Genomic DNA, 17,068 nt, shown 5'->3' on the forward strand with positions numbered 1-17,068 from the left:
ATTCAGCTGGAAACTGTACCACACTTAATACCATTTTGATAGGTTTTGTTTTGTTTTGTTTTTTTGCGGTACACGGGCCTCTCACTGTTGGGGCCTCTCCCATTGCAGAGCACAGGCTCCGGATGCGCAGGCCCAGCGGCCATGGCTCATGGGCCCAGCCGCTCCACGGCATGTGGGATCTTCCCGGACCGGGGCACGAACCCGCATCCCCTGCATCGGCAGGCGGACTCTCAACCACTGCGCCACCAGGGAAGCCCTTGATAGTTATTTTAATTAGCTAGATGCTCTGATGTTCATCTCTTCTTTGGACCATGACACTCTTCAAATAAGTTTATAGTTTTGAAGAGTTTCCCAAGACGTAGAAATTGCTGTGTTCATTGTTAAACATCAAGTAAAGAACTGTTTTATTTTTGGAGGCACCAAAGTGAAGAGCACATCTAATGCACACAGCCATCTTCTCCAGAGGTGACTCTATAACACTCTCCCTGTGTCTCCTTCATTCTCATTGTTCAGGAAATTGTTTAACTCAGAAAGTCAGAAAATGCTTTCTACGCTCCTCAAGGCAGAACACATAATCACTGTATTTCCACATAAAAACATCATTGCAATTTTCAACTTTTTCCAATAATCTTCAAAAATTGGGGGACTTTTCTGCATATCTCTCAGCACTAAGTTAATTTGTGTTGGTTTCAATATCACTGAACAAGAACGTACTAGTCCTTCCTTAAGGCAGCTTTGATTAAAGTTATAGTTTCTTCTCTTTAATTTCATATAACCTCTATGCCAGTTGGGTCTCCCTGAATCTTAGGATCAAAATAAGATTGATTCAAAGCACTCCTGCACTATGAAATTCAGTGCCTCTCCATCCCAACAACACTTCACAAGATTTCTGCAGATTGGGGGGATACTAAGTGTTCTGGCTCTGAGCTCCTGCTCCTGCTTTATCAGAGGGATTTTTAAAAATTCATTCAACCTACTCTGTGTCAGGCACTGTTCTGGGCTCTTCATATGTGGTACAAAGTGAAACATACAAATCACTTCTCTGTTTTCTCTCCTTCTTCCACACCTTGTCAGTATGAGTGTGGAACATGTGGAACATCTATTCCTCAATTACAAGCAAAAAAGTTTCATCTTACAGACGGTATCTGGGTCTCCAGAAGATATCACTGGAAGTTTGGGGATGTGACTTGAAGGGGAAGGAGGTAGAAGAGAGGACTAAATTGCCACCAAATTTTTTTTTAGTTATGCAGTTTTTTTTAGACAATCTTCTTTCTCTCCTTTCTCCCTATTTCAAATTCCTACTATGTTTTAATCCAAAGTAAATGTGATTTCCACCACCTCCACGAAGGGATTTGCAGAAAATATGAAAAGAGCCCATGGATGAGCCATAAACTCATAGTAGCCCTTGCCTTGGCTACTACTGTGAGATCAAAGGGTTTTTAATTATCACGGGTAAGGATGCCATTAAATTCTTAGCCAGAAGCCAAAATTTCCAGTTTCTGCTTAATGGTGGAGGGGTATGTGAAGGAGGTAGTGTCATACTTCTGTAACCCAGGTTTAGGAGAAACCTCAAGACGTCTTAGGCAGATAGGACTATATATCATCTATCCATCTACCCATGCCTTCATTCATTCATTCACTCAATGAGTCTTCATTTAGCACCCCTCTACCCACAAGACACTGCTTGTGGCAACACAAAGGAGAATATGAGATTCAGTGTCCAGTCTCAGGGAGACCAAAGTCTAGACTTCAACGAAAGAAAAAATCATCATTGAACGGGATCTGGAAGAATACATGGAATTCAACAGGTAGAGATGAAGAAATGGGAATTCCAAGTGAAGAAAACAGTCTCTGTAGAGATGGAGAAACTTGCATCCATACAGCCTTCCCTGGCGTGGGGAGTGGCACAGAAGAGCTCGTAAGAAGGGAGCTGCAGGAGAGGAAGTGATGGAAGAGCATCCTGCAGACCTAAGGAGGGGTACAATCACAAAGAGCCCCTTCTCTCACGAACATTCATGATACCAGGCAACTCTTACAATTTGGACTGTCCTCTGTTGAAATTTGATGCCCTGTAGGAAGATTGACATTTTGAACCATGTTTGCACTTGAGACATCAACTTTCTGAAACCCAGGCTAATCTAATGAAAGATCCAGTCTGTGTATTTTTGTCAGCTCTTGCTCTTGCCTCTGCAGTCACAAATATCATATAGAGAGAAACCACATTCATAAAAGATCCCAGCATATGAAGTACCTAATTTCATTGTTCATTTTGGAGAAGGGGAAAAAGATAAAAATATTGACATGGTATGATCTGATTTTTAAATAAAACTATAAACCTTCACAGAATTTCAACTAAAACAAATAAATGAGTAAAATTTTACAATACTAGTTAAAAGAGACCTAAATAGACAATAAGTTCCGTAATAGAGAAATCCAAGTTAAGTTCCTTCAAAAACTATCAGTCACTTTCTTTGTTTACTGTGACATAGTTTGTATTATTGTTGTTGTAACTGAAACCACTATGATATTAAAATATCCAAAGTCAAGAAACATATTTCTATTTCCAATTAAATCTTCTCTAAGAAAATAAGCATTTTTTTTCTAAATGTGGGTAAAAATGCAAACAACTTCATTCTCACTTTTCAGAGAAAATGTCAGCTTAACTCTAAGCCTACTGAAAAACTTTTTTTTAAGTTGTTGGAAAGGTCAAGCAGAAGAAAATATTTCTGGAGTTTCTAAATTTTGATGACTTTAATACACAAGTTCTACAACAAAGTATGTTATATTTTTACTGAAATTTAAAATCTCTTAAAAGACATTTGTAGTAAGGTTTTTACTGAAATTTAAAATGTCTTAAAAGACATTTGCAACAAATGTTTATTATAGATGGAAATAAGACTAGAAAATGAATCTAACGTTTTTATTCAGTTGCATAAATTAGCCATGATATAGATATAGATATGAATATAGATATAGTAATAGATAACATATATAATATATATATTTAGGTATGACAGAACATATATGACATATATGTATGTGTCACAACTAAAAGCAACTGTAGTCTGTGATGGACTAAGGGAAAAAAACAGGAAATAAGCCTTTAAAATAACTGATCTTCTATTACTTTGGTGTTGACATTTGAGGAAAAGCGTGTTTAAGTATAAGAAATTAAAAGAAGTCTTTGTATTTTTGAGTCTAGCAAAATATTACAAGGTTTCAATTAACCAGAACACCCAGAGCTATTTGAGTGTTGTTATTAATTGAAATTTTTCATCACATCAAGATTGACCAAAAGGGGAAAAAAAACTTTTTTAGTGGCAGCTATTTCTAAAATGTATTAATGCTTCTTTCTGTATTACTAAGTACAATAACACTATATCTAATTCTTTCTTTGAAGAATGGAGACGTTACTGTCCTCAGGGCTATTACTCAGTGCATCTTTCCTTACTGAGTGGTACCCAGATGTAATTGTCAGAGATGGGCTGAATATATACTGACTGTGGGGCATAACTTGGAATCTTTAGTATCCTTCAAATGAGGTTGTTTGTTTGTAAATTAATTTTTTCATCTAAACATGACATGTTCTGGAAAAATTAATTGAGGATACTGGTTAATTAGGTTTTTGTTTTACTATAACTGAACAGATTATAAGTGGCTAAAAGGAAATAGTGTGATATTGTTAATCTGTGGAGGAGGGAAGAGTAATGGTAAATTTTCAGACAAATTTTGATAGATTTAAACCATTTTGAGCTTTCTTCAATTTAGTGTTTAGAGGAATAGCTTAAGTGGAGAATCTAAGACCTTTTATACTTTCTGGGAACGTTTTAAATGCTTAATAAACTCTGGCATATGTTGATGTGGGAAAAACTAGGATCTTAAAGAAATTAATTTTTTTCTATACACATAACATCTATCTAGAATTAGAATCAATTTCAATCTGTCTAATGAAATATCACTATCATGTTGCTTTTATCTTTGAAACTAATAGATCATAATGTATTATTTAGTAGGTTGAAATAAGTTCAGGCCAAATCTCTTTTAAATGTTAATTTAATCTATTTTGATATATATCTGACATTCAGGAGGAAGAAAATGTAAGGGATAGCAGAGAATCCATCTTTAGGAGATTGAGAAAAACTTCGTAGGCAATTTAAAATTAATATTATCAAATCACTCTTGCCTGTAGTGACTTGGGACATAGATTAAAGACATATTTACAGTATAGGCGATATAGGCAATCTGCCTAAAGTAGGGTGTAGAAATGACTCAACACCTCCATAAACTCAATGGACCACCAAACTGTTCTAGTCCTTCAGAATTTAGAAACAAGATATGAATGTGGTGTCAATTTGTAATTCATCAGACAAACCAGTGAACTCATTAGTAGAAATATATACTTTTAGAACTGCTAGAAATGTTTTTAACACTCTTAAGGTCTTCTATTGTTGAATCCTTTCTTAGACTTTGAAAATTGAAGGTCATCTTTTTTATTGTGATTATATAACTTTGGTTGAATAGATCTCCTAATATGGCCCTACCATATTAGGGCCCTACCATTGTCAACCCTAGAGCACATAAAACAGTCTGTGAATTCATCAGCAATCTAATGGTACCTTGGAGTTTTGCAACTGCTACCTGAATGGGCCAGATCCAGATTTGCCTTGTTTTTCTATTGTTAGAGGAAGTCCATTAGCTTTTACATTTCATTATAGTGTAGCCTTATCAAATTACTCTTTCAAAATAATAAATAGTTCTTTCAGATACTGTAGACACCCAAATACATATGGAAAATAATTTACTCAGCTAATGGGATTTTGCTGATTTTTTAAATTATTAGTGTATATTGAGTTCTCACTTCTACATGTTGTCGCTAAAATCTCAATTCAAGTTTGGGAACCAACACACAGCTCCTATTGGCACTGGCTGACCACTCCACGCACAATCTTCATTTGAATTTCTTTTAGGTAACACTCCCTGACAAGTAGGTCATAGTCCCTGATGTGATATCACCATAGTGGCCAATTTTCGCCACCTGGGTTCAAAATTTATAGTTTTCAATATCCACAAAGTCCTTTTGATCAGATTAGAAATCGCAAAAGGAATTAACTGAGAAGGCTTAAAATAGACCTGTAACTGAATTGTCTTTGGATGTTTCTAAACAATTTATTGAAGTACGAAAGTAAGATTACTTTGTAATCATGGGTAGTTTTTTCATTATTGTATTAGTTTACTAGGGTGTCCATAACAAAGTGCCACAAGCTGGGTGGCTTAAAGAACAGAAATTTATTTGCTCACAGTTCTGGAGACTAGAATTCTGAGATCAAGGTGTCAGAAGGATTGGCTTCTTCTGAAGCCTCTCTCCTTAGCTTATAGATGGTTGTCTTCTCCTTGTGCCTTCACATAGTCTTCCTTCTATGTCCTAATTTCCTCTTCTTATAAGAAATCATATTGAATTAGGGCCCACCCTAATACTTCATTTTAACTTAATTATCACCTTAATAAAGACCCTATCTCCAAATACAGTCACATTCTGAGCTACTGGGTGTTAGGCCTTCAATATATGAATTTTGAGGGGACACAATTCAGACCGTAACAGTTACTAATCTCAACTCATTAGAAACTGGTCTCTCATTATCCCTAGTGGCTAGATTCAGAATCCTGGACTTGCTTTGGAGCCTTGATTTCTCTGCCTTATAAGTCCTTTTTTTTTTTTTTTAACATCTTTATTGGTGTATAATTGCTTTACAATGGTGTGTTAGTTTCTGCTTTATAACAAAGTGAGTCAGCTATACATATACATATATCCCCATATCTCCTCCCTCTTGCGTCTCCCTCCCACCCTCCCTATCCTACCCCTCTAGGTGGACACAAAGCACCAAGCTGATCTCCCTGGGCTATGTGGCTGCTTCCCACTAGTTATCTATTTTACATTTGGTAGTATATATAAGTCCATGCCACTCTCTCACTTCCTCCCAGCTTCCCCTTCCCCCTCCCCACATCCTCAAGTCCATTCTCTGCATCTGCGTCTTTATTCCTGTTCTGCCCCTAGGTTCTTCAGAACCTTTTTTTTTTTTTTAGATTCCATATATATGTGTTAGCATACGGTATTTGTTTTTCTCTTTCTGACTTACTTCACTCTGTATGACAGACTCTAGGTCCATCCACTTCACTACAAATAACTCAATTTCCTTCCTTTTTATGACTGAGTAATATTCCATTGTATGTATGTACCACATCTTCTTTATCCATTCATCTGTTGATGGACACTTAGGTTGCTTCCATGTCCTGGCTATTGTAAATATAGCTGCAATGAACATTGTGGTACATGACTCTTTTTGAGTTATGGTTTTTCAGGGTATATGCCCAGTAGTGGGATTGCTAGGCCATATGGTTTTGATTTAGGTCATCCCAAACCTGGTCTCCTATCCATACTGTGACTATTCTCTGCCTCTGTTGCTGTTATTGAAATCTCTTTACTGCTTACATACCTATTGCTCCTCTTACATTCCATATGGTTTCTAAACTCAAGTTCATTACAGTGGTTTCTGTAATAACCAAAAACTAGAAACAACCCAAATGTCCATCAATGGTTTAATGGATAAATTGTGGTATATACAGATGATGAAATACTATACAGTGGATAGAATGTAATAACTATTGCTACTTACTCCATGGATGAATCTCACAAACATAATATTGTATCTTTTGCTACCTACTTCATAAGGACACTTAGCCCACAGAGTCCATGAGTTCAGCAGTAACCATTCAGAGTCAATTAATATTTATTGAGTACCTACCATGTGCCAGGCATTGTGGAAGTGCTTTCATACATACTTAATTCTCATAAATTTATGAAGTAGAAATATAGTATTTCTATCCTGTTTTCAGAAGGTAAAATGAAGCCTTAGAGAGAATAATTTATAAAAGAGCTGGGATTTGAAACTCCGGTCTTCTGACTCCAGTCCTGGTATTTGTGCCAGCATGCCACACCATGCAATCCTTCTTTCCCTTCCACTGACCATGGAGGCTACACCGGCTCCATTAGCTGTTAATCGCATGGCCACACAGTGACTGAGGCTCATCACTCCAGTGTCTCTCCATACTTTCCCTAACTCCTCTCCCCAGAGTGAGAAAGACTGTTCATCCTTTTAAGGAACCAGAAGGCATGAGGGAGAATCCAACTCACACACTGCTGATGACCCCCCAGAGGACTATCAAGATAAGAAGAGATGCCAGAGTCTGATCCAGAATTTTAGAATAGAAATGCCCAAAGCCTCAGCTTCTCTCTTAGAACTGTTTCAGGAATCAGGCAGGTGGAGTACCTTAGCTGAGACCTTTTTGGCTAGTAGCTTGTGAATTTAGCCTAGTTTCTGTAATTTAGTTTTCCTAAGTTATATCAACAAAACTGGAGCATTTGGTGACTGGAGAACAAGCTGGTAAAAAACTTGCACCTGCCAGAAAATGAGGAAAGATACAAAGAAGGCTACTGAGTAGTCAGACTCCAAGTCCACAACTCTTATTCATAAATTAGTAATAGAGTTTGCCTGAAACATTCATAAAGGGGAATTCAAGTTCACTAGTTACTAGCCCTCCTCTAGAAAGAAAATGGACACAGTAAATGTATTTCTGAATTTGCTATCTCAAATTCAAAAATTTGGTAACAATATATTTACCACATGGTCTTTACATCTATTTTTTTAAAGAGGTGGGATTCAATTTCTTTGCTCTAAGATAACAATAGTCAATATTGAAAGGCCTCCAATTTGGTAGGGGGATGGAATTCTTTCTTCTGACTTGTTTTTTTACTTGGTAAATAGATTTTACTTACTAGGGGCAAGACATTGGGGGATGCATCTAATCACCAATAAGAATAAGAGTTTCACAGGTAATCAGATCAATTCAGGGGAACTGTTTCATTGTCTTAACCACATATTTATCTACAGGAATTCTTATTTGTTATATTTTCTTTGCAAAACTTTCCAATCAAGAACATGTGGAAAAGATGGGAGTGATAAAGAAACCGATTTTTTGTACATGGTTCCTCCCAAGTTTCCACACCACTATCCTTCCACATTTTACTTTCTTGTATACTATACCACCTTGACTAATTTCAAGCACTTAGAAACCAGACCTCAATACCTCTTCTCCTAACCCCTCCCAGAAAGAGGCCATGTCTCACCTCTCCCTATGCCCCAAACACCACTGATTCAGCAGAATTTCAGCAACTATTTATGCTGGTGATGAATGATTCTCATAACACCTTACTTTCTCTTAAGTGTTGGATATGTATCCTTTTGTGCAAGTAAGATACAAGTAGTCTGGAGTATTTGTACTTGGGAGGATATTTTTTGAAAAGAAAAAAATAACAAAGTAATCTTTAGGACTTTGTGTTTTCAGTCTTTTTCCTTTTGCTTAAAAATAATCCCCCTCCCCCAAATGCCTGTTTTGCAAATCATCTGAGGTATTTAACAGGGAATTGAAAATAACAAAAGTAACCCTGTAATTACCATTGCATTTTTTTGGTTACATATTTTACACAATCATCAAAGGCCTCTCAAACATAAATATATTTATATAAATATAAATAACAAATTTGGGATTTATCATACCAGAAAGGAAAATGTATCATACCAGAAATTAAACATTACTTCTTAATTATTGAATATGTATTATTTATGTCATCCTTGGCATAAGCCAAACCAGGTCAAAAGAAAACAATTTTTTTGTTTCTGGGAGGAGCTTAATCTCCATGCACAACTCAGGAATTTTGGGTATGGGCAATCCTGTTCCTCAAGTGACCCACTGTGAAATTAGAAAAAATGACAAGGAGTGCTTTGGGACCAATTGGTGACTCTGGTCATTGAGGGCTGATTTTTTTTAAATAAAAGTAGAGATAGAAGTGGACTCAACTTCCTCAAAAGTGCTCCTGGATGGTCAAGAACACACCCTGAGACAGGAGAGACTAAAGTGCTTAGGCCTATTTTCTGAGGGAGAGACCACATTTTAAGAGTCACATCAGTTTTACACACCAGTGTTTTCTGCTTCAGGCCTAAATGTTCCAGGTTTTCTGAGGGTGTTTTAAGAACTACAAGATGAAAGCTACTGATTGGGCACCCATTACGATTGGTGAGTACTGTTAGGGGAGACTCCTGAATGGGAACAAAAATAGTAAGAGCAGCATTGGTGATAAGGAGGCCTGTTAAGGCAGGAACAGCTGCTGTGGAGGTGCTGAGGAGGTGATGGAAGCAGCTGCTGCCAAAATGGACTACCCAGAGGTGAGAGAGAGAGCAGCCCCAGGGACACCACACTAACTATGGAGAAGACACAAACCCAGGGTCACCTTATGCACCAGCACAGTGGACACGGTTCAGAGGGCCCAAGATACACTTGAGGACCCATAAAATTGTTTTAATTATATCCTTCTTAAAATCAGAACCCCCTAAATGACTATTAAAATAATGAATGTGTAATAATAAATTCAGTCTGGATTATATTTTTCTTGATACAGCTTAATCATAAAATACAGTCTTCTACATTTTTTATAGAGGAAGAGGCCCATGAAGGCAAACGTTTGAGAGCCTATAAAAGTCATAAAGACCCCCTACACCAATCATTCAGGCCAAGGACAGTGCGTGTGCATGTGGGGGGCGTGAAATCCCAGCGACTTTCATGTGTGGAGGTTTAGAATTAAAGAGATTGTTATCCACGACTCTCCCATCACCACATACACATACACCATACACAGCAAAAGTGCCAAATAGCGCATAACACACACCAAGGGCATAGGAGTTATATAGTAGAATGTAATTAGAATCAGTCCTCATTCACCTCAGAAGACTTCATTGCAAAGGTAATGGTTTGGTGAGTCATCTGGGAAAAACAATGCTGGAGGGGAAAAAAAAAAAGAGAGAAAGACATGGAGAATCAACAAATCAACTAGATGTCTTCCTTTTAAATGCCATGTGTCATTATTTTAACTAGAGGCATCAATTTCCTTACTGCAACTTGACTACCCTTATTAAGGAATCAGTAATCATATTATTTCCAGCTATAAACAGATCACTGAACCAATGGTGAATTCATATGATTTTTCAATTCCTCATATGAATTGCTAGTTAAGAAAAGAGAGCATTCCATCCATGCTTCCCAATTGTTTACATCTAGATCTGTGCTTCCTTCAGTATGTTTAGAACCAAGGATTGACCAGTATGCTCAGATTTAGTTCTATGTGTACCGCCTTTAAAATTTACAAAACATTCTGTTGGGGGCAGAGATGAGTTAAATGTTACCGTGATAGAACCAGCATGGTTTGAACCCTACTCTACGTTGGAAGAAATCTACAGGAACACACAACTAGGAGAACACATAATATGGTAGGCAAAGCTCGCCACCATTCATGGAACATTGATCTGACGTTTTCCCATGTTGAAAGAGAAGTTTGAAGAGAGCATGACACTTATCATGACATTTACCTTCCCCAGTAAAAGAAGGTTATCCTGGCTCTGCACATGAGAGATGAGAATAGCCATCAGAAATTAGCCTTTTTGTGGCCAGTTTCCCGCAGGTGCATGTTAAGTCCAGGGTCTGGAATTTATGATACATAATTTTTCAGTATATGCAATACTGAATATCATTTCATTTCAAACAGTGTTGCTAAAATGATCTAAATGGCAGGTATTTGCTTACATATATGTATGTATGAAGAAATATATTCAATACATTCACATTTGTAAACTTGATTGTAGTTTGTCTATCCTTAGAACAGTCATCCTAAAAAAAAACTGTTTGGGCTTCCCTGGTGGCGCAGTGGTTGAGAGTCCGCCTGCCGATGCAGGGAACACGGGTTCGTGCCCCGGTCTGGGAAGATCCCACATGCTGCGGAGCGGCTGGGCCCGTGAGCCATGGCCACTGAGCCTGCGTGTCCGGAGCCTGTGCTCCGCAATGGGAGAGGCCACAACAGTGAGAGGCCCGCGTACCACAAAAAAAAAAAAATGTTTAATCTCCAGTATTGTAAATATAAAATTTGGGGGGAAAATGCATGAAAATGTTAGGGTTACTATTTTAACTTTCTTGTTTCTGTTTTTTCTCAATTTTTGGCAATAGCATATATTAATTTTACAATGAGAACAAAAGGAAGGCTGTTATTTAAATTCATCTATTAGCTAATTTAGGGTTAGAGATGTCTAGTATTGTAGTCTTTTACTCTTCCCCTAATTTGATATATCTCCATTTCTTCTGTTTAATATCTTTGATAAAGAGCCTCTGTATTATTGTCAATAGATTAAGAATAATAAAAATAATTTTTAAGTTACAAACTCCATAGTAGCAGTAATAGAATCTGCAACTAGAAAATTGCTTACAAATGGACTGTGTTACTCTGAAATTACTTATTTTATTTCATGTGTCCAAAATAGATCTCAGGGGCTTCCCTGGTGGTGCAGTGGTTGGGAATCCGCCTGCCAATGCAGGGGACGCGGGTTCGTGCCCCAGTCCAGGAAGATCCCACATGCCGCGGAATAGCTGGGCCCGTGAGCCATGGCCACTGAGCCTGCGCATCTGGAGCCTGTGCTCCGCAACAGGAGAGGCCACAACAGTGAGAGGCCCACGTACCGCAAAAAAACAAACAAACAAACAAAAACAAAAAACAACAACAACCAAAAAAAAAACACAAAAAAAACAACCAAGATAGATCTCAGGAAAATCCTAGTAAAGATGGCATTTCATGGCATTGAGTTAGCATTTAATAATAATTGGAGAGATGCTAAAGCTTATAAGCCTATTAAGATCTACAGAACAGAAAAAATTGTGTGTATGTGAAATGTTAGGTTCATTTTCTAAGAAGATAGGAGAAACAAAAACATTTTGTTAGAAATGTGCTCATGAGTGAAGTTACGGATGGCTGATTCTTCTTGACCATTGCAGACTAAAGAAAATATTTCTCCAAAATATCTGCTTAGATCCATACTGTGCAATTATACTGAAAAGTGGTTGCTGCCCCAAACTTGGGTGATACCATTGGAAACCCTGCATTTAGGTCAGTTGATGAGGGCAGAGTGGAAGAGCCCTCCCACCCCTAACAAAGCTGGATGGAGAGAGAACAGTGTGGTAGAGAAGGAAGCACACAGGCTGGGAGGTGGGTCTGGTTCCCATCCGGGCTTAGCTTTGAGGCCTTGGCCAAATCACACCATCTCTGAGCCTCAAAGCCCAAAAATGTCTAGCAAAGACAGTAATACCTATGCCACAGGGCTCTCATGAGATCAAACAAGTAAAAACATGCAAAACACCCAGCAGAGTGTTCAGCACACAGTAACTTCTCTAAATACGTTAGATCCTTCCCTGTGAGACAGGCCTAGAGCCCACACCTTCTCATCTGAGGATACCTCATAGCTTCACAGCCTGGTATCCAGCCTCAGAAGATCCTGTGACTTCCAATATTTTCTACTCTGTTTCTTATATTCTATATTTAAAAAAGAAGAAGAAGAAGTGGGCCAAAATTGAGTTTTCTTAATAAATGTTAGTGTCACTTGCTACACTCTGTTTCATTCATTTATGCCTGGTGTTATAATAGAAATTAATTAAAAAGATTATTCTCAAGAATTATTACTTGTTAGAAAAGCTACTATTTTATATATTTCATTTGTGAAGAAACAAAATGATAAAAGAAATTTTTTAAAAATCAAAGAATTTTCCACAGCAAATCACAAAAAAAGAGAGATGTTTCCCTTTATGCTGATACTGTTTTCTAAACAGTCAAAAACATCTCAAGAGATTCAGTAAGGAAGTGGGAAAAGGTGATTTTGAAGTATTATTTGAAAAGAAATAGGCTGAAATAATTGCTAGAGGGTGTCATAATGCGATAATCAACTTGTAAAGTTTCACTATTCTCTTGTGGCTAGAATGACGTATTTAGAAGCATACCGATTTAATGTAATCTAAATCCATTTATATGCTTGAGTGTGTAGTCAGTGTATATTTCCTTTTTGCTGTCTTCATGATGTTTCAAATAATAGATTATGGTGTAGTTCTATTTAGAAAATTGAGCTTGAACTTTGGATAATTATGTGTATATATTTCTTACAATGTTTTAAGACACTGAATAAAAAAAAAAAAACCTGCACAGTTGAATTACTGTCAGCCCTGCAGAGCTGCTGATAAGCCAAGTTGTATAGTTTCATGAATTGCCAACTCAGTTATCAGACAGGTTCTGAATTCTAGAAGCATTATCCCACAAGATAAATGGACAAGTCAGAAATGACACAGCTTGATTTTAAGGTACCAGGTGGAGGTGGCAATACAGTCTGGGGGAAATCTTGGTTTGATATATGAGCGCATTCACGTGATTTGGCAGTGGTTTTAGACACCATGGAGATGTCACGTGGCCGACCTTCCTGCTCTGTTCTCGGACTATACCACACTTGTGAAACAGTGAGGCTCATGGGGTAATAACTCAAAAGCCAAAAGGCTGTAAAGCAAAAAAGGTTGCTAGCAGGCACTAACCTGGGTGTCATGACTCTTTTCAGGTAGTAGGTGTAACCTTGAAGAAAAAGTGGCACTGTCTTCAAAAAAGTGACCTGACCCTGGCTTTGGTGGGTTTTTCTGCAAGAAATAAAAAGCACCGCATGTGTTTATTATACATCCTTTCTAGCTGACCACTGCTTTGTTCTAGAGTTCAGCATGAAAGGACTAATTTTTGTTTTCTTTTGTTTTTGTTTTAGTGAAATGGCATGTCCGTTGCTAATTCTAGCTATTATAGTTGCACATGTGAAAAATACCTATACGTAGTTTATAGATTGGTAGCATTTCAAATAAATGGTATACTGAAATATTGACCTGAAATTTTTTGAGATGCTTATCAATTGATATTTTTTTCTTAGCCCAAGAAAAGAGTCTGAATCATTATTTTTTAAATTTTACCTTGTAACATTAGATATGTTTTAAAAAATATATTACGAATTTAAATATAAGCATGCCACTTTGTTTATTGCTATATTATTAAACCTCTTGGAGCATGGAAAGAATTCTTCACAAATGATTTTGCTCTTTTGAAAAAAATAAGCTGCAAAAATATTTGTTAAACTATATATAATCTGTCAATGAGGGTAGCTTATAAAGGTATACTGAGCTTACAGTATGTAATGTTTTATCCAAATAATTTTTATATTTTGAAAAAATGTCAAATAGTTTAAGAGTGCCATAAATCTTTTCCCAGAATTCAGAACTGTATGTATCTCTATTTTAGGAAGATGACATTGCTTCATTAAAGGAAAAACCTGGATCATTATGCACCCCAATTTGTATGCAGTGAATCACTGTTGCCCTTTATTCTTCCAGAATTCAGTTAATCTAAGGATTGTGCCCATATAAACTTTTCAGAACACATAAGAAAATTACCACTGTTATATCTGATGAATAAAGTCTCTAATAGTTGATTTTCTATCATAGAAATAACATATTATCATACAATAATGCTAGTTTTTAAGTTACAAACCAAAGAAACAAACTTTCAGCATTGTAAAGAGATTCACACATTTTTAAATGTAGTAACTATACAGAAAGTTTTTCTTTGTTCCCATAAATAAAAGCTGCCACTCATTACATTTTAGAAAGGCAATGCCTGAAAAAATGGACAATGTTCTGCTTCTTAGAGTCAACCTACCTTTTAAATACTTAAAGCCCTGTGTAAACCAAAGATAATAATGTAATTCTATCCTCTTTAGTTGCATAGAGACTATCAAGATTTATTAACCTCTGGAGTTAATAGTGACCATAGCTCTTAATTCCCTTTCAGACAACGGACCCTCATATGTCCATTTTGTTTCTTTGCCTATATCTCTGTGTGCTACATTTTTATTTTAAGTAGATTTACAACACAGATATTCACGTGTGCACCTAGTATAAGGTTGTTTTCTCCAGAGAGGCTCTACCCAGAGACCAAAGAAAATGGAAGGTTTTGTTTTTGAAGTGTTTAAAGATTATTTAATTTTTACATAGCATGAGCTGTTGCTAATTGGGTTGGGAAGGTGATATTTTATTTTTTGTTTTTTTCCCTTATGCCCTATCTACTCTCAAAAACTTAATAATCTGGTAAACTAAAACCCCAGAAAACCAGCATACCCCTTTACAGTCCATAGTTATGCTTGTATGAGGCCAAAAAATTGTAGATATCAATATATCATTGCCTCTATTATTAATCATCCTTTATTTACACCTGGATTTATGAGATTCTCCAATTAAAAGACATTTCTAAAATTCTGTTAAATTTTTTTGATCTCAAGAACATTGAGAGTTGCAAATTTTTTTCATACTACCTCCCCAAAATAAACAAGCTGGGTGAGTTCCTGTGATGTTAGGCTGCCGAAGAATTTTTAGAGGTTTTATGACACGTTTACTTTTTATGCCCGATCCACTCAAAAATGACAGACTCCAGAGATCACCGAGCAGAAGTCCTCTGTGGGAGTGAGACCCTGATCCTAATCCCTAATCCAGACTCCTCACTGCCATTCAAAACACTTAGGGATTATATAGGAATAAGTTTTAAATGAACATAACAGGCAATCTGTAGTGTTTTTAAATCAATACTATAAAAATTGTCATGTCATGTAAATTGCCTTAAAATGTATTATACATATAAAATACTATGTTAAAATTAAATGTAATATGTCAGCTGTAAAGGTGAAAAAGTAGCTAACTAAAAAGTTCACAAATAATCTTTTTTCAGATTTTGTGTGTTTTCTCCTCAGCCAAAAGCCTCAAGATTCACTTGCAGCAGCCTACCTCTTCATTTATGTTGGATTGCTCTTTAAACATTAGAATATCTTGTGATAAACAATAAGTTAAAGATTTCTCCTGACACAAGTCATTGTTGATTTCACTGTTATAGGGAAAAGGCTCTAGGGCGGCAGATAAGGCTGTTGCCATGGTGATGAAGGAGATACCGAGGGAGGAGTCTGCTGAAGAAAAGCCCCTCCTTACTATGACATCACAGGTGGGCAGACCCTTAGGGTTCCTGTAGGAAGCTGACATATGTTAATATATCAGATATTGTGATTCTTAACTAGAAAAAAACAAAACAAAACATTAACTCGATCCAATTTTTTTAAAAACACAGTTTCAATGAAACAATTATACAATATAAAATGAAAACCAAAATTGCTAAAAAAAAGGAAAATTCCATCATTTAGTTACTTATTTGTGAATATTAATTTTCATTACTAAACTTTAGTTAAAGAAAGAAAAAGAAAATATATGTGCAAGTAAAACATGTCGCTTCTTTATAAAGGAGTCTTGTTAACAACTTTGGGAAAGAAATAACAATTAAGCTAACGGTACATTTGAACAACAACCAAAAAAAAAAAATCAAATTCCTATGAATAAATACAACTTATATTGCATACATATGTCAGTTTACCAGTAGAATATCTAAAATTTCGTAAATGTTAAATATATTTATGTTGTGACTATGCATACTACGTATGTCTATACATATTTATGTGGATGACTAATTTACAGGAATGAGCCAGAAGTCCCTGAGTCTCCATGCAGAAAATGACATTTGTGGCCCCTCTTCTACTAGTGACCTTGACAACAAAAATATCGTCCCTATTAAAAGCACATGAGGGGCATTTTCAGTATTTATTATAATAAGTATAGAAAAAGATTTGCATTTGTATGCAAACACACACTGAGAATGAATCCTGTATGTCCTCAGGGACTTTTGAAACACCCTGTAAAATCCACATACATATGTATGTATAATATACTCATCACCACTCTGTGGAACTATCAGTTTTAAATTCTTAAATGCAAAATTACTTACTTGCATTTATCTTATAATTTAGATTAGATTGTTATCTTAAACATTTCTTTTTTTTCTCCATAATGCACTAGTAAATACAGTGATTCAGTTCCAATTATATGAACATGTCTAGATTTAGAAAAATGTCCATTTAAATTCCTCATGAAAGGCATTTATATCAAAAGCTAAATTATGGCAACTTATTTTTAGAATATCATCAGATCACATCCCCAGCTGCTGCCAACATGTGTGGTTTCATTTCATTCTAAA

At 36.3% G+C, this 17,068-nt stretch overlaps 1 protein-coding gene across 7 annotated transcripts in view; it reads left to right on the forward strand.

Annotated features, from left to right (window-relative positions):
* The window catches only part of PEX5L (peroxisomal biogenesis factor 5 like), a gene marked incomplete at its 5' end in the record, with an annotated part of 187,067 nt that overhangs the window by 62,908 nt on the left and 107,091 nt on the right, over positions 1 to 17,068 (forward strand). For 3 of the 7 annotated variants that reach the window (XM_079705627.1, XM_079705630.1, XM_079705625.1), the window contains one exon: positions 15,884 to 15,988. The exons of 2 other annotated variants lie outside the window; for them this stretch is intronic. In XM_079705627.1, coding sequence (XP_079561753.1) covers positions 15,884 to 15,988 — 105 coding nt within the window. Of the gene's footprint in view, positions 1 to 13,523; positions 13,590 to 15,883; positions 15,989 to 17,068 lie in introns of all 7 variants that reach the window. 2 more of the 7 variants (XM_079705628.1, XM_079705624.1) reach the window with 1 other exon arrangement.

Source organism: Hyperoodon ampullatus (assembly GCF_949752795.1).
Source record: "Hyperoodon ampullatus genome assembly, chromosome: 5".
Taxonomy (NCBI): domain Eukaryota; kingdom Metazoa; phylum Chordata; class Mammalia; order Artiodactyla; family Ziphiidae; genus Hyperoodon; species Hyperoodon ampullatus.